Below are 19,325 nucleotides of genomic sequence, written 5' to 3'. Positions count from 1 at the left end.
TGGTGAATGACACAGAGGCACTCACCTTTGACGTAGTCCTCTGGCAGGACGACCCTCGGCTTGATAGTGTAGTTCTTCACACCACCCGTGCACCTCACACTGAAACAGTGCAAAAAACACAAAACTACAGTCTAATGCACAACACACTCCATTGCGGCCATAATCCAATACCTTCTTTATATATCAAAAATTTGACTAAAATACACCATTCAATATTCTGAGGCTATCAACGGTACAATACAATAAGCGAAAGATTATATGCAACTTGTTCAGAAACCAAGACTGTAATTCAAGGATATGAAAGAGACGCAGTAATTGTGAAGGGAAGGAGAAGAGACTATTTTTAATGTGTAATTCTTATTGATTTGTCCACTGAGCAAGCGTCGTTATTAATAAAATTCTCGAGCTTTCAACAGCTGTCCCAATACTCGTAGGTCGGAGTAAAACTACTGACTGTCTGATGATTTCTAAAGAAAGGATTACAAGGTGCAGCATCTTTCCAAAAATATAGCTATTTTCACTCAGATAGGACAATATACGCATTTGGGGACATAAAGCAAAATAAGTAGTTTGTTGCACGTTTTGCGACTATTTGTGAGATTACTATATTTTGTACTTTACCGCTTCTGTTCCACGCTTAAGCGCCCCCCCCCCCCTCCCCCACCCTCAATCCCCCATTTTTATCTGTGTTTTTAGTAGCTTAGACAGATTTTCTTTTTTTTTCTTGAACATGGTTTATATTTAATTTAATCAGAATCCACAATGGTCAATAAGTATGAAAATATAGTTTATGGAGAGCGCCGGTAATTATCCATACCACCAGCAACAATGGACAACCTCAGCAAAAGTAGTCAGCCTCATCAACAATGGTCAACCTGCCGCTCAGAAACCAAAAAAAATTAAACAATGATGTTGCAACAGTTGAGACCTAAATCGGTTTGACCTGGCATAAATTTAACGGTTCCTATCTATCGACTGTGTATTTTCTTGTTGCCCTTGTTAATGTTTTACCAGAACGGATTTTTACAACAAAATCACGCCGCAGATTAAGAAGTTGTGTGCACTTTCACAAGAAATCAAGACTTAGTTTGTCGGAACTGATGGCATCATTCTGCGATGTACCGTCTGTGATGCAAATTTTGCAATAGATGACAAGAATAAAGGAAATAGAGTAAACTAGCACATCCAGAACAACAAATTTTTGAAGTACGTTGAACTTTGCAAGTCGAAACCTAAGCAAACTACACTGATTCACGCCTTCATTTCAGGATCTGAAAAGCAGTGGTCATTGAATGAGTTTAGGGTGGATTTTGCTATAGAATTAATCCAGTCAGGAATTCCAGTTCATAAGATAAACAATCCTGCACTCAAATCATACTCGCAAAGGTCAAAACCGCATGAGAGCTCTCTGAGAAAATGTGGCATACACCTACTTTATCGGAACGTTTTAGAGAAAATGAAAGAGGCGGTCAGTGAACATGAAGTGGGAGTGGTTTTAGGTGAAACTACTGACGAGCTGCAAAGATATACTTTGAATACGTCGGTGTTTCCATTGTTTGGTGAATGGGTAAATGTTTCTAAAACGCATCAACTCAAGAAGACAGTTGCCCGCACGGTAATGCAATCATTCAGCGACTCATGTATGAACCTGCGTCCAGTGGGCATACAATACGAAAAAGTCAGCCTTGTGGTGACTGGTCAAGCATGCTTGGATGCTTTCGACTTTCCAACAAAAATTGTTCAAAATGTTCAAATGTGCGCCGGCCTGAGTGGCCGAGCGGTTCTAGGCGCTGCAGTCTGGAACCGCGCGACCGCTACGGCCGCAGGTTCGAATCCTGCCTCGGGCATGGTTGTGTGTGTTGTCCTTAGGTTAGTTAGGTTTAAGTAGTTCTAAGTTCTAGGGGACTGATGACCTCAGAAGTTAAGTCCCATAGTGCTCAGAGCCATTTGAACCATTTTTTTTTTTTTTGTTCAAATGTGCGTGAAATCTTATGGGACTTAACTGCTAAGGTCATCAGTCCATAAGCTTACGCACTACTTAACCTAAATTATCCTAAGGACAAACACCCACACCCATGCCCGAGGGAGGACTCGAACCTCCGCCGGGGCCAGCCGCACAGTCCACGACTGCAGCGCCCTTAGACCGCTCGGCTAATCCCGCGCGGCTTTCCAACAATACACATAACCCAATCTCAACCATGTGACATGTATTGCACATTGTCTTCACCGTGTTTGCGAAGGTTTTAGGAGGAATTACTGAAGGGTAAATGACTCACACCGAGCGAGGTGGCGCAGTGGTTAACACACTGCACTCGCATTCGGGAGGACGACGGTTCAAACCCGCATCCGGCCATTCTGATTTAATTTTCCCGTGATTTCCCAAAATCGCTTGAGGCGAATGCCGGGATGGTCCCTTTCAAAGGGCATGGCCAACTTCCTTCCCCAATCCGATGTGAACGATGACCTCACTGTTTGGTCCCTCCCCCAAATCAACCAAACAACCTAAATGCTCTCAGTCGTCAACTTCTACATCAAGAAATGGCAGGGCTCTACCTTCCATAGTTTCCTGTTATCACAATGTGGGGCACGTGAATGTGCGAAGACTTAGATAAGTCAGTACTTCATATGTGCCCTAGACTCAATCGACGCAGCAGCCATTGAGGAAGCCCAAGAATTAGTCAACAACAAAGACCTACAGTTGGGACTTTTTGCAATGTATCGCTACAAGTATTTGCCTGATGCGACTTAGAAGTATGGAAAGGAGGAACAGTGGAAGAAGTTGTTGAATGTTAGGAACATACTTGATGGATTTGTTAAAGACAAATTCGAATTAAATTTGCAGACAATCAGATGTGGAAACCTTTGAAACTTTTATCGAACGTCCTTTCTGGCTGCTGAAAAGATATTCTCCATTGGTTTCGTAGATGTCGAGCTAAGTTTCTCCATATGTAAGGAGCTATTTGGCTTAAAGTGCCAGCAACTTAGTGTCAAAAACATTGAATGATCTTTGTAATCCGGTATAACAGAACCCTGAAAATGGGACAAAGGAAGTTAACGTAGTTGGTTTAAACCCAATAAAGTAATTTCATCCACACCTTTTCTGCACATTTTTGAATTTATTTTTAGTACCTTTCCCCTCTTTTCCGACCATAATTTGCAACTTAAAATCCTTTCTCTAATAATAAGTTATTTGTGTGGGTCAATGGCCTGGTGCTTTTCACTATGTCACCACTTCGATGACTTGGGTGTCGCTAACATACACTAGTAATTCTACAGTAGAAGGCGACCTACTATTCAATGTGGAATCCGAACCATTTTTGACTGATGCTCCCACTGCTCTGCAAATAAGCATTTATCTTTGATTTTCATACGTATCCAAATGACGCCTGCATGCCTTACCAAATGCACACTCCTTATTTTGGTCAATATTATTACAATTTAATGTAAGCTCAGGTGCCTCATTTATAGTGGATCCCACGGCAAGGATGCAGGAAATTGACACAGAGGACTTTACTCACTTTCCTCAATAATTCCACAAGTGGAGCAATCAAACCACATAAAATAAAAACATGTCCACCAATAGTAACTGTGCCGGTGTAAGCCACTGCCAGCACACCGGCCAGCAAAGAGGTTGTGAGAAGATCGATAATAGGCGCTGAAGCAAGTGCGTCTATCAGGAGAGAGGTCAAAGACAGACTCGCAAGTAACGCTCCGCCAACGCCCTCTCACCCGCAAGTATTTAGATCACCGCCGCGGACCGGAGGGTCCAGCCAGTCAGTCACAGTTCCACGCAGTCATTAAGTCAGCAGCTGAGTTATCAGTCGCAGCTCAGTCAGTCACAGACAGTCAGCCCAGTCACAGACACAGTCAGTCACAGTGTCTAGGTCAGAGTCAGTCAGTACCTAGTGACCAGAGTAGTGTACATAACAGGATTTGTACTTCACCTGCAGTGAGGCTAATGTGGACTATTATGGAAGAGCTTGTTCAACAACAACTTGCTTAAAGATAAGTAGCTCTCTGTTTATGTTAATAAACAACCCTGTTAATACATGGGTGCAGCTGTGTTATAGAAAGAGGATACCAGCTATCAAACAACATCTGCTCCTTGCTTCCAGTGGTACAGGACTCTACAGTGGCAACGACGACACAAAAGTAACGACCATTCTGTCTTCATACCATCCGTATAACTATTCAGAAACAAGAAACTTCTGAGATGTACATGTTTAGCACACAAATTATGAATACACACTATGAAAATACCTAGTGCAGATAGTTATAACTAATCCTCGCTTAATGTCGCTGCACTGCAATTCTGTATGTTACTTGCCCTAAGGTTTGAGGTAATTGTCATTAACGGAATGATGGGGCGTTACGGAGCTCCGAAACTTTGACACAAGGATTCAAATTCACATAAATTCGTTGGAGGATGATTGTTATATAGACACAGCGTAGTGTTTATTATAAACATGTTCCCGCATAGATATGATAAAAATTTGTCAGTATAGTCATGTGGTGTAAATCTAAGAAATGAGACTTGTTAATCTATGTAAATAAAAACGTAAATCTTCGTTTGTTCAGAATCGTTAATCTGCGAAGGCTCTTGATCGATTTCTTTGAAATTTTGTCACAATATATTCTAATAGAGGCGTGTTTTTAAGTACCTAATTCTTTAATATATGATGGTATAATATATGCATATGTAACTCAGTAATTTTTTGTAATGACATTTCCCTATTACTAAATTTATATAAATTTATCTATTACATGCATTTAAAAGAATAGGTAAATAAAAACGCGTGTATACCACTGTCAAAATTCCAAAGACTTTTGGCGATCTGCAATTAGCAACATCTACATTTTCTGTATAATTACAAACATAGATGTTCGTTTCTAAGAAATCTTTATCTCCGAAATTTCTGCATGGACTGCTTTGGAATTTTGACACAACGTTGCATATGAATATGGGCGTGTTTTAGGTGCGTAATTCTTATATGTATATTATTGGTTTATGATTAGAATACTACTATTGCTACTACAGAAATTGAATTCGTAATAACAATAAACAAGTCTCAAGGTCAGAGAAAGGGGAAGAGAACATGGACAGATGGTTCAAATGGTTCAAATGGCTCTGAGCACTATGCGACTTAACTTCTGAAGTCATGAGTCGCCTAGAACTTAGAACTAATTAAACCTAACTAACCTAAGGACATCACACACATCCATGCCCGAGGCAGGATTCGAACCTGCGACCGTAGCGGTCGCTCGGTTCCAGACTGTAGCGCCTAGAACCGCACGGCCACTCCGGCAGGCATGGACAGATGGAGGAAATGGACATAGGGAAAGACGGAGAAAGAAAGGAGAGGAGTGATGGACTCAGAGAGGGAGAAGGGGGAGAGAGAGGGAGCAGCAAGAGATCGACATAGAGAGAGAGAGAGAGAGAGAGAAGGACAGAAGATGAATAGAGAGAGGGGGAGGAGTGTTCGACAGGGAGAGGGGGAAGGAGGATGAGATGGATAAAGAAACGGGGAAGAGATGATGGACTGAGACAGGGGAAAAGGGGATTAAGACGTATATGCGGCTCCCATACATATTAGAAACGCCTGCATTCTCATTTCTTTCTTTTCCATTTAACCAGACTGAGACACAGCAAAGCGTGGCTGGGTACTGCTAGTCAGAAATAATACAATGTCAGTAAATCCCCACCCCAGATTCTTTAAAGAAACGAACTTCCATGCATGAGAGGTCGTATCTAATATCTACGAAACTATGTGTTATACAGTGATATGACTTTGCAGGTACATTCAGTGTTTTATGTGGACACTGTAAGCAAAATAGTTACGAATAAAGTTAGCAGTAAAGAAGTAATGACTTAAAACGTCATCCATGATGCTGCAGTTTTAGTACACAAACTACGGAAATGTAATAGGTATGAAACTTTTTTAATTTCATCGTGTTGTGAAGCGTGTCAACTAGAAAAAGATTCGCAAATTTTGAAATTGTATGGATTAAGTTAGTTGGTAGTCGCTAAATGCTCTCATTCTCGTATACTGGACGAATATAGTTTGTTATACGTCTGTCATGAGGTACGCTGCCTCTAAGCATATATACAGTATATACTTGTAATAATTAAATTATTGTGTTAGACCTTTAACATAACGTTACAGATTTTAATGAGTAGATTATGCTAGCAGTTTAAATGTCTGAAGCCGGCCAGTAACTGTATGACATACTGAAAGTTGAAATTTTAGTTGCCCCTAGAAGCAAGCCATTTAGTAATATAAATGCGAAGCTAAACTTGTAATTTTTAACTGAAATGAGTAGAGATCGTGCAATGCGACGAATACAGAAAACGCTGAAGGTATAACCAAATATACACTGCCTTAATTCTAATCGCAATTCTCAACTGGAATAAGCCATTATCGTTTCAACAAGATGGATAACAGGCAGAACATGTTCCATATAGATCTTCGAATAGGATTGCATCGGTAAGAAAGTATAATACCACATTTGAGATCAGCAACGAGAGCGAAAGCTAATGGAAAAGAGACAGAATTGTTGGAAAGATTTTGGGAAACTGCGGTGCATCTGTTAACATGATAGAGCGACTAATTTTATAGAAAAGCTCGAGAGTTTGGCCTCCTTATCCAGTAGTTTTGATAGCAGACGTCGAACGAAGTGGGTGAAGGATACATCAATGGCACAGGGAATTCTTCCAGACAGGTTAAAATGTACAATTGTTAAACCACTCCACAAGAAAGGAGAATAAAGACAAACTTAAACAATTGTTGTCCAATTTCCTTACCGACATTTTTTCCGAAATATTCGAAAAAGTAATATACCCAAAATCAGTCGTACCCTTAAGTAGAAGCCCGCAGCTCGTGGTCGTGCGGTAGCGTTCTCGCTTCCCACGCCCGGGTTCACGGGTTCGATTCCCGGCGGGGTCAGGGATTTTCTCTGGATGTTGTGTGATGTCCTTAGGTTAGTTAGGTTTAAGTAGTTCTAAGTTATAGGGGACTGATGACCATAGATGTTAAGTCCCATAGTGCTCAGAGATATTTGAACCTTAAGTAGAAACAATTTACTTTGCATATGACAGTTTGGATTCCACAAAGGTTGATCGACTGAGAGTACTATTTATACATTAACTCATCAAATAGTCAAAGTCCTAAATAATAATATATAGCCAGCTGGTATATCCTGTGGTGCTTCCAAGACGTTTGATTGTGTAGATCACATTCCTCCCTCAGAAAAGCTAAAGTTTAATGAAGTTGGTGGTTTTATGCACAGCTTTTTTTTGAATCACACATAAAAAACAGAATCCAAAAGGCTGTGCTGATTAAGTCAGACAATGTCGGCAAAAACAGAAAATCTTAGTGACTGGGGAAAGAAATCACTAACGGAGTCCCATAGGGTCCAATTTTGGGTCCACTCCAATTCCTTATCTATGTGAATGACCTTCATTCACATTCTAAAAGCAAAATTGGTATATTTTTTACAGACGACACTAGTGTTGTGATAAATCCCATAAGAGAAAAAAACAGAACGCTTGGTAAATGGTATTTTCCAACGCATTATTTAGTGGTTCTCTGAAAATGGACTCTCCCTAAATTTTGGATAAAAAACGACAGTACATTCAGTCCTGTACAACAAATAGAGTCACACCAACAATTGATGTAGCACATTATAATGGGTCAGTAAGTAGGGCAGAATGCTCCAAATTTTTGGCTGTACATATTGATGAAAACGTGAACTGGAAAAAGCGTATTACGGAGCACCTCAAATAATGAAGTTCTATTTTTGCTCTCCGTATAATTTCCAATCTTGGAAACAAACGTATCAGCCTCCTGACATGTTACGCATATTCCCATTCAATAACATCTTACGGAATAATTTTCTGGAGTAACTCATCACTTAGAAAGAAAGTATTGACTGCACAAGAGCGAGCAGTAAGAATAATGTGTGGTGTTCACCCACGGACGTCATGTAGGTACCTCTTCAAAGAGCTAGACATTTTAACTGCGGCGTCACAATACATATATTAGCCAATGAAATTCGTTATCAATAATTCTTCACAGTTTAAGAAGAACAATGATGTCCATACCTACAACACTAGACGGAAAAATGACCTTTCTTACCTATTGTTAAACCTGTCAGTGGCTCAGAAAGGAGTTCAATATGTAGCAACAAAATTTTTTGATCATTTGCCCAATAACACAAAATGTCTGACAGGCAGCGAAGCAAGTTTTAAATCTAATTTAAAATCATTTCTCCTGGACAGCTCCTTCTATTCAATTGACGAATTTCTGCTTAAAACCTAGTAGCCAATAAAAAAATTAAATGTACTTGCATGAGCAGGACTAAAAATAATAATGTGTTCATTAATGTCAACACACATAGTTTAGATAAATGAATCGTTCAAGTAATCTACAGAACATTTATCTAAGTAACTAACTAACCCACTGTGACAGTAAGTGCTCAGCATATACCATATGCAGTCGGCCGGGGTGGCCGAGCGGTTCTAGGCGCTACAGTCTGGAACCGCGCCACCGCTACGGTCGCAGGTTCGAATCCTGCCTCGGGCATGAATGTGTGTGATGTCCTTAGGCTCGATAGGTTTCAGTAGTTCTAAGTTCTAGGGGACTGATGACCTCAGAAGTGAAGTCCCATAGTGCTCAGAGCCATTTGAGCCTTATACCATATGCAAATGATCAGAGAATGTGAATGGAAATCTTTGGAAAAGTACAAAATGAAATAATCCAAGATAATGATTAAAATAAAGTTTCTTAATAAAATTTTCCATCTTAAGGTGAAGTAAACGTCGTGGTCCGAACGTAAATCTTTTTTACCACCGCCGATAGTACACTACTGGCCATTAAAACTGCTACACCACGAAGATGACGTGCTATAGACGTGAAATTTAACCGACAGGAAGAAGATGCTGTGATATGCAAATGATTAGCTTTTCAGAGCATTCACACAAGGTTGGCGCCGGTGGAGACACCTACAACATGCTGACATGAGGAAAGTTTCCAACCGATTTCTCATACACAAACAACAGTTGACAGGCTTTGTCCGGTGAAACATTGTTGTGATGCCTCGTGTAAGGAGGAGAAATGCGTACCATCAAGATTCCGACTTTGATAAAGGTCGGATTGAAGCCTATCGCGATTGCGGTTTATCGTACCGGGACAATGCTGTTCGCGTTGGTCGAGATCCAATGACTGTTAGCAGAATATGGAATCGGTGGGTTGAGGAGGGTAATACGAAACGCCGTGCTGGATCCCAACGGCATCGTATCACTAGCAGTCGATATGAAAGACATCTTATCCGCATGGCTGTAACGGATCGTGCAGCCACGTCTCGATCCCTGAGTCAACAGATGGGAACGTTTGCAAGACAACAACCATCTGCACGAACAGTTCGACGACGTTTGCAGCAGCATGGACTATCAGCTCGGAGACCGTGGCTGCGGTTACCCTTGACGCTGTATCACAGATAGGAGCGACTGCGATGGTGTACTCAACGACGAACCTGGGTGCACGAATGGCAAAACTTCATTTTTTTCGGATGAATCCAGGTTCTGTTCACAGCATCATGATGGTCGCATCCGTGTCTGGCGACATCGCGGTGAACGCACATTGGAAGCGTGTATTCGTCATCGCCATACTGGCGTATCACCCGGCGTGATGGTATGGGGTGCCACTGGTTACACGTCTCGGTCACCTCTTGTTCGCATTGACGGCACTTTGAACAGTGGACGTTACATTTCAGACGTGTTACGACCCGTGGCTCTACCCTTCATTCGATACCTGCGAAACCCTACATTTCAGCAGGATAATGCAGGACCGCATGTTGCAGGTCCTGTACAGGCCTTTCTGGATACAGAAAATGTTCGGCTCCTGCCCTGGCCAGTACATTCTCCAGATCTTTCACCAATTGAAAACGTCTGGTCAATGGTGGCCGAGCAATTGGCTTGTCATAATACGCCAGTCACTACTCTTCATGAACTGTGGAATCGTGTTGAAGCTGCATCGGCAGCTGTACCTGTACACGCCATCCAAGCTCTGTTTGACTCAATGCCCAGGCGTATCAAGGCCGTTATTACGGCCAGAGGTGGTTGTTCTGGGTACTGATTTCTCAGGATCTATGCACTCAAATTGCGTTAAAATGTAATCGCATGTCAGTTCTAGTATAATATATTTGTCCAATGATTACCCGTTTATTATCTGCATTTCTTCTTGGTGTAGCAATTTTAATGGCCAGTAGTGTATTTTACATTTGTGTGAGGTATGGCAATTAGCAGGAAAAGTGGTGTTTCGTGAGGCGGTGTTTCTTGACCATTACTCAATACCACAGCACCTTAAGCATGATTTTATGGACTGTCAAACGAAATTCGCAGCTGGATTGAGGATTTCTTGTAGGGAGTACTCTGCGTGTTATTTTGGGTGGAATGTCAACGACAGACATAGAAGTATGGCGGCACAAACTGATCATCCAGAGACATAAGAGCTTTTGTAAATGGTCCATTGATTTGGGTGTCGGCAGATGTCAACAAAAACGAAAACAACAAACAGCGAATTGTAAAGTCACGAGTGAAAAAAATCACATAATACAGATGATTATGAACAATCTAAGATTGACAAAATGACTTTTCAGTTGTGCATGATGTTTAATGGTTCAAGATTTTAATTGTACATTACCTAATGTGCTCAAATTTTAGCTTTCAGTTGTTTAATAGTTGAGAGCACTGCGAATTTTGTGTGTTGAGTTACTTAGCATGGTGATTAACAGGTAAGTGCCACAGTGAAGTGAGATATTGTAAGCCTACAACCAATCGGCCATTTATCGGGCGCTGGTTGATGTTCAGTCTGATAGGTGAGTGACGGTTAAGCTGTGGACAAGGTCAGGTAGAGCGAGATAAAGGCTGTGGGAGTTTTAGAAGACGTTGCAAGCTTTTGCGAGTGTATTCACGAGGGGCGTTGTTTAGCCTACTGGGGAGGGAAAGAGCGAGTGAAGTGGCGCAGTGGTTAGCACACTGGACTCGTATTCGGGAGGACGACGGTTCAATCACGCGTCCGGCCTTCCTGATTTAGGTTTTCTGTGGCAACTACTTCCATGCTTACATAATGTGATTAAATGTGTTAATGTTCTTGATGAATCGCTAGTAAATAAAATAAATTCTTAAGAATATTCCTTGAAAATAAATCACGGTTCAGGAATGTTAGCAGTTATCTACTGAATTCCTTACTTCCGTTGTTTTTTTGTACGAGCAGAAGTTTAAAGTAGTAACGGATCATGCCACATTGAAGTGGTTGTCAGGACTGAAAGACCCTTCCAGTATATTGACACAGTAGGCGCTATAGTTAAATAAATCCAGTTATGCAGTACACAATCCAAGAGAGAAGCACAGTAACACCGATGGTTAAAGCACGAAAATTGGAGTTGCAAGAACATTGTCAAATAGCAGAGAACACTGGCACAGTACGTCCGATCTGATGAAACAGGTGTGACGATTGCTTCACCTTGGCAAGCTTCAAATAAGTCCTTTTCATCCTGAAGCAGGTGGGCGAGCAGGCAGGGTACATCACACTATTTTAACCTTGGTAAGGTGTTCTGGCCTATTTTGACCCATGAGGATTTTTTGTGGTATATCGTTTTGAAAATATTTGATTTTAATAAATTACCTTCTTGGCTCTATTTATTCCTGCTGAAGTACGAGTACATTCTGATAGAAAAAAAATATTTTGGAGCCTTGGTTTGACATTCACAGAAACAGCACTTCTCAAGGAATTTGGGACTTTGTAGACCGTGCGTGTTTTAACCTTCAGTACTGGAGCAAATTCTGATAATACTCAATTTGTGAAAAATGGAATGCGTGTGTGAGTATGGCGGGTATAAAAGAAGTGAAACCATTGTTGTTTTGAACAATGGAGTATCTATTTCTGTGAAAGGATGGAAGGGGAAGCACAAGTCATTGCTTTTTGCTGTAACAAAATCAGTTTATAAAGTGATTCACTTCTACTCAGATCACTTGTTTTCTGCCAGTAGAATTAGTATTTTTTCTCAAGATAATGGCCTCTTTGCAAGACGATGAAACAGAAGACACACTGCTGAACATACCTGATAGTGATGAAGTAGTTTCGGAAGATAAAGATTATGTTTCGGAATGCAGCCCTTTGTCTTCTCTAGGAGATACAGATGATACACCAGAACAGCAAATGGTAAGCAGTCCAGTTCTGATTGCAAAGGATAAATCAGTTGAATGAATGAAAGAACCAATGCCTCAACTGTGATGACATGCAGAATATAATACAGTTCACCTGAATCGTATTGCAAATGAACACTCAGTTTTCAAATTTCACTTCCTTCATCAGCTGAAAACATTATAATCACCCGTCACAACGCTGAAGGAATGCGCCTATATGAAGATAAGTGAGAAAATTACATGTTCTTGATCTAGATGCTTACACAGGTCTGTTAATAGCAGTCACGTAATGAGTCTACTGACAGTTTGTGGGATGAATACAAAGGTCGCCCGATTTTCAAAGCATCAGTGTCACTAGAATATTTAGTAAAATTACAATTAAATCAATACCGTTAGCTGCTGACGGGTGTTGATATACATCAACGGGGACAGTTGAAAATGTATGCCCCGACCGGGACTCGAACCCGGGATCTCCTGCTTACATGGCAGACGCTCTATCCACCTTTTTTTAATATATAATTTCGCACACCTTACACTGTTTGTTGATATTCTTTCAAATAAAATTGAAAAATTTGATCGATTTTGAAAAAAAAAGAAAAAAAGTACACGAGCAGAACTCGAACACGGTACCTCCAGCGCAGTAGCTGTAAACATTTTTTATCTCTTTTTTTGTTTTTTCTTTTTTATTCTTTTTTTATTTATTTTTTATTTGTTTTAATTGTAATTTTTTGTTCTCTACCAACATTTTTTATGGAAAAAGGCGTCTTTCAGTTACGACAAACAAAATTAGAATGTACATCCGTAGTAACAATAGAACAAAAGTTCCTTCTAAACTATGAAATAGAATTGAAACTAACAGTATGATGATAGATAATAAAGAAAGAAAAATGTAACCAAATCCCGCACGCCATTCCATGTTCATGGCCCATCTGCGTACAGATTCCATGTTCCAAATTGATAAAACATTTCTCAGCGTGTGGAGCTCCATGACGGCGGTCATCCTCTGCCCGGTACTCCCCAACTGTGAGGAGGGTTATCGAAGACACTGCGCAAATAGTTCGCAAAGAGTTGTCGGTATCGGGGTGTACACTCGAGTGTGCTATGACTGTCCTGGAGGAATTGCCAGTAATCAAGCACCATGTTCTCATCATCTCGAAAGAGGTAGTATATGGACATGCCTTTAAACCATGTGAGAGCGTGAGTCTTCGCAGGTGGGAAATAAGTATCCTCTGGACAAAGGAGGAGCCGTGGCTCAATAGTGCGAGGCGCGATACGTAGGTAGCAGGCGAGGATCTTCTGCACTAGCAGCCATACCTCTAACGCCGATCCACATGTTAAACGGTGTTCGTCAGTATCCATGAGGTGGCAACATGGGCAAAGGGGGAATCCGTCATCCCCATAGCGTGCAGCCTTTGTCGTGTTACAACCTTCCCGTTCACCACCTGGTACTACGCCGCTCGTACCCGCGTGGGGAGGAACGACTTCTGGACCGCTCTCCACACTGCGGGCCATAGGGTCGTAGGGCTCTTCCTCTCAATCACATTGCGAGGGATGTACCTTAGAAGCAGTCTGTAAACGTCTCTCGGCTTGGGAGTACGAGTGTTGGGGAGGTCTGGGTGCACGTAACTAAAGAATAAATGCCGAGAGGTGCGAGAGTGAGGGTGTAATGTGCGCAACCGTGACAGGTGGCAGAAGAGACGCCGGCAGCAGTTCCTCTAACAGACGTCCTGTGAGGGAAGCATCTTTGTGGGTCCACAATTTCAGCATTGTGCACAAGTATAACACTGTAGCTCTCGCTCGTACATTTATTAAGTCCCAGTCCGCCATCACGCGGAGGGAGGGTGAGTGTTTCGTAGCGGACTTTGAATAGGTGTCCGGCGGTAAGGTAATATCCAAACGCTGCTTGCAGTCTGTGTGCCATCGCTGTCGATATCGGTAGGACCTGAGCCATGTGGATCATCTTAGTCGCCACGTGAAGATTGAGGTATTCCACACGCTGTAGGACGTCCATCCGTCGAAGTAGGTTCCGGCGAACTTCTGTGCGTATTGCCTGTAGTAATCGTGCATAGTTCATGGCAGCCGTGCGGCGCACATCCTGTGTAAATGTTATGCCCAAGAAACGTATATTGTTGACTAGTGGGAATGGGGCTAAAGCGTTCTCCTGTAGACCTCTCCCAATAGGCATCGCTGCCGACTTGGCCACATTCATGAGGCTGCCCGCTGCCAATCCATAGCGATTGATCCATTGTATCACCGAGCGTACCTCGTCACCAGATCGGACAAGTAATAGAAGGTCATCACCATATATCCTGCAGTGAAAGGTGTGATCCCTGAATGACATGCCCGAGAGCCTGTTTTTCAACTCTCCGACAAGTGGTTCGAGTGCGATCGCGTAAAGGATCATGGAGAGTGGGCATCCTTGGCGAATTGACCGTCGGATCGGAAAGGGACCCGAAATCCGTCCATTCACCAGTACACGGGATGCAGCTCCACGGAAAAGGCGCTGAAAGATGCCGAGAAAGTCAGGTGGGAAGCCCATGCGGGCCATAACGGACAGAAGGAACTTGTGGTGAACTCTGTCGAAGGCGTGGTCGAAATCAATGGAGATCAGTGCAGCTCTAAGGCGACAGGATGTGGCGATGGCTATTAAATCCCTGCATTCGCTGGTTGCCGTTTGCATGTTTGTCACTCCGCCCTGTGTCGTTTGCTCCATGGAAAGGAGTAGGGGCAGAACCTTCTTTATGCGGCTGGCGAGTAGTCGGGCGAAGATTTTATAGTCCGATTTGAACATTGTAATTGGCCTGTAGTCCTCGACCGTCCGACCTCTGGAAGGCTTGTGTATCGGTATGAGGAGACCTTTCACGAATCCAGGTGGCACGTGGGAACCGGGGGTCATCAGTTCTTGGTACATGGCGATCCATCGGGGCATCATTAGATCGCGGAAAGTCCGATAACACTCGAGCGGCAGTCCGTCTGGCCCGGGAGATTTGTTCAGTGCTCCCTTGTTAAGCGCGTCCTCGATGTCGTCCCGTGTAAGTCCAGCAACAGCGTCGCCGCTGCTGCATTGTCGAGGGTGTGCGACACGTGCTGCAATATGTCGTGCTCGTCCGCTTCCTCTGTATTCACCTCGTCGTAAAACCGGCGATAGTGAACTGCAAAGGCTTCTGTAAACCCCGCCTGAGTCAGTACGACCCTACCACCTGGCAATACGAGGTCCGTGATCAGCTGCTGTCGGCGTCGGCGGCTGTCGAGCACGATGTGATGCATAGACGGGTTTTCTCCTTCCGCTCGGTCTTGACGTCGCGATCGGACGACGACCCCCTCCAAACGTGTCCTCGTAAGAGACAATATTTTACCTTTAGTTCGGCGGCTTTCCATTTGTCGGTTTGGAGATGGTGGTTGGCTGGCGAGTTCGCGGAGCATCGTGTAATAAAAGTCCAATGTGTGACGATGCCACGCTGCGATATCTTTTCCGAATTGTGTTAGCACACACCGAAACGCTGGTTTTGCACATTCCACTCACCATGTTAGAGTCGAAGGGTATCGGGGAAGACGACGTTCGCAATCCATCCATGTGTTGGCGATAATCTGACGGCATTCCGGGGCTTGAAGATGTGCCACATTCAGCTTCCAGGGTCTTCGGCTGCGCTATATCCGCTGCTGCTGTAGAGTGAGTGTGCATGTGAAAGAGCTATGATCGGAGAAGGCAAGCGGCCAACGTTCGGCGTCCAAAACTCCTGGCGCTAGAGCTCGTGAGACATAAATGCGGTCTAGGCGACTGGCTGAGTGACTAGTAAGGTATGTCGGCCCGGGACGTTCACCGTGCACTGTCTCCCACGTGTCGGTGAGAAGCAGATCTCGAACCAGGAGCCGAAGTTCTTGACAAGTCGAGAAATGTGGGACTTGATCTTTGGGGTGGAGCACACAGTTAAAGTCGCCGCCGAAGATATATTGATGGAAGCGACTGATAAAGAGGGGGGCGATATCCTCCGAGTAGAACAGCGATCGTTCGCGGCGTTGGTCAGTTCCTGATGGAGCGTAAATGTTAATGATGCGCGTGCCCAGTGCTGTGATCGTCAACCCCCTTCCTGAGGGACGGTAAGTCACTTCTTCGATGGTAATTCCGTCGCGCACTAGTATTGCCGTAGAGCTGCCATTTCGGTCCGCCGGTGACATATATGTCACATAACCGTAGAAAACGGGGAGGGCCGCTATATACACTTCTTGCAACAGGGCAGTGTGAACATCCGAAGAACGAAGCATCGCACGCAGCAACTGGATCTTCACTGCCATTCGTATCGTGTTGAGGTTAAGCGTGGCGATACGATAAGCTTGTTGTCGAACCGCAGGTGTTAAGTTATCGATTAAGACTGGAATTACCTATGACGCTTCTGACTGTATTGACACCTCCGCATCCCCCCAAACCTCACCTGCAGCCCTTTCTAGAGAGCCGGCGCGAATGGCGTTGGCCCTGTTGGCGTAATTTGCATGGTGCTGTCGTCGTCGTGGTCATCCGCCCACGTCGGGGAATCCAAAGCAAGATCGGCTTCCCTAGCTTCCTCAGGACATGGCATGGGTGCTTGCACTCCAGAAGGTGGTGGGCAGCATCTGTCCTGCATATCGGCATCCGATTTTGCCACTGTAGGTATATATGGTTCGTCCTCAGTTCCGTTCGGTGGTGTCACACTGCAGCAAACGGCGACTGCCTCTGTGGTAGCATCGTCACTGAAGGTGGAGTCGTCGACCTCTGGAGGCTGTGTCGCATCCCGTTGGGAAGTTGCTCTACGCCTCCGTTTCCGTCGCTTCGGAGAGCGTTGCTTCCTGGTGTGTCCTTCTGTGTCAGACGATGGCAAAGATTCACGACGTTCCAGCACAAAGGCAGCCGTAGGCACAATAAGCGAGTCTACGGCCATGCTATCGTCATGTATCTTGTTATCCGTCGACGGGGGCGGCGGCATCGGAGTTGAATCCGTAGCTCGTGGAACGGGTGTGTCGTCATCGCCCTGTATGGGAGAATGGAGCCGCGACCCAAAAGTGGATGTCGGCTGTCGTGGTGAAGTGGTAGCTGTCGTGAGGGCTGCTGCATAAGTCACGGGAAGCAGCGTCGGCTGCGATGGCGGGTCTGCGTCAGCCGGCGGCAGTTGAATGATTCGACGTTGGATACATTCGGATCTGAGGTGTCCCTCCTTCCCACAACCAGAGCAGGTCTTCGGTTGCCCATCGTAGATAACGATGGCATGGCAGCCACCGATATTCAGATATGAAGGTACATGTCTTTTAAGTTCTATTCGGACCTGGCGGACTCCGTTCAGCACAGGATATGCCTGGAACTGCGCCCATTTTTCCGCAATATGATCATGGACCGTGCCGTAGGGGCGCAGCACTGTCACGACGTCCTCCGCCGGTAGTTCGAAAGGAAGTTCGAAAAGTCTAATAGTGCGAAGTCCCATGCCAGAATAATCGACGTGCGCAGTCCCCACATTGCCATCAGCATGGCAGAAACGGGGGCCGTGTTTCGTTTCCCGAAGGATACGTTCACATGTTGCGTCGTTGATGATCTTGACAAATACGATACTACTCACAATGGGCAAGTGAATGCCAAGAATGTCGGTCGCCGGGATTTTAATTTCTTCTCGTAGAAATCGTTCGACTTCGAGTGCTTTGGGCCGTGCAAATTCGTTGCGGAACGTAAATTTGAGCGTCGATTTTCTGTATTGGTGCGCCATAGTGATCTATATGCTGAGTACGGCACGCGCGAAACGGCCGAGTACGATGTAAACAACACGAGCGCTCGCTCCGCGGCAGGAACACAAAGAGCGCGTCCTCACCGCAGCACTGCCAAAATTTCACCTGAGCCACCGAGAGCACAGAGAATAGTGCGACTGCAGGGACTTATCGCCGGCACCCTCCCCGTGAGACCCACATTCTCAACTTATAATCCACACACTATATTTGTAGTGCCCCTGCCATTATACCGATTACTAGCGTCAGACAATCCACCGATTCCCGTAAGAGTTCAGGCAAATCGTGTGCATCCCCAAAGAAGAAGGTCATCAGCCGGTTAGCCTTAAACGATATGAAGATGGCATCTATTCTTTCCGACATGTCCGAAAGAACAGATGCCATCTTAATACAAAAGCTTTGGTATCCGACCACTCGCCTGGACCGGCCGCAGTGGCCGAGCGGTTCTAGGCGCTTTAGTCCGGAACCGCGCGACTGCTACGGTCGCAGGTTCGAATCCTGCCTCGGGCATGGATGTGTGTGATGTCCTTAGGTTACTTGGGTTTAAGTAGTTCTAAGTTCTAGGGGACTAATGACCTCAGATATTAAGTCCCATAGTGCTCAGAGCCATTTGAACCATCTGAACCACTCGCTTGGCCACATACCACCATGTATCACATCCGCAGCTGGTGGGTTGCCACGCTCCTAGGCGTCCCCTACCGAAGCCGGGGACACACGGCAATCCAAATTCTGGTTGTAGACACCGCCCTATGTACACGCCAGACCACAACAGCAACATTTCCCGATGTGTACAGGCGAGCTTCCGCTGGGCTCCGCGAGAGGCATCATCATCGCTAACCAGCAGCACGTACAACCGACTGCGCCGCTGCAATCCGCGGCGCTACTTTTCGTCCGCCCGTCACGTGACCCTCACCGAAATCCATCCGCAGGATTACATAAGGCACAACGAGGCCACAACTAGTCGCACTCGCTGCACGCTGAGGACACTGCGCTATTCGTGTGGAGCGTGAAACCGATGGAGATGAGACGCCTGCTGTAGCGTGGCTGTGAGGCCCTCGGTGCATTGTCGACCAAGTGGCGGCTTAAGCAGAACGCAACGAAGAGGCAGGCAGTAGTCTTCACAAGAAGGCTACCGCCAGTCATCATCATGGGAAGCCCCTTTCTCTGGAGCGAGACTGGCCGTTATCTCGGGGTCACCCTCGACCAAAGGCTCATTTGGGAGCCATACGTCCAGGACGTCAGGAGCAGAGCGATTGGCGCCTACGCGTCCTGTATCCTCCGCTCAACCCATCGCCAGCATTGCCTCCCCACCATATTACCCTGTACCTGGCACTGGTACGCCCAGTGCTGGAATACACAGCCGTGGTCTGGGGCAAGG

General features: G+C 44.8%; 1 protein-coding gene across 4 annotated transcripts in view; it reads right to left on the bottom strand.

Annotated features, from left to right (window-relative positions):
* Window positions 1-19,325, bottom strand: part of LOC124805084 (glycine receptor subunit alpha-3) — a 603,880-nt gene that overhangs the window by 247,020 nt on the left and 337,535 nt on the right. For all 4 annotated transcript variants that reach the window (XM_047265520.1, XM_047265522.1, XM_047265521.1 and 1 more), the window contains exon 3: window positions 26-99. In XM_047265520.1, the coding sequence (XP_047121476.1) occupies window positions 26-99 (74 nt within the window). The remainder of the gene's footprint in view (window positions 1-25; window positions 100-19,325) is intronic.

This window comes from Schistocerca piceifrons, chromosome 7, assembly GCF_021461385.2.
Source record: "Schistocerca piceifrons isolate TAMUIC-IGC-003096 chromosome 7, iqSchPice1.1, whole genome shotgun sequence".
Taxonomy (NCBI): Eukaryota; Metazoa; Arthropoda; class Insecta; order Orthoptera; family Acrididae; genus Schistocerca; species Schistocerca piceifrons.
This window is presented reverse-complemented; position numbering and strand designations above follow the sequence as displayed.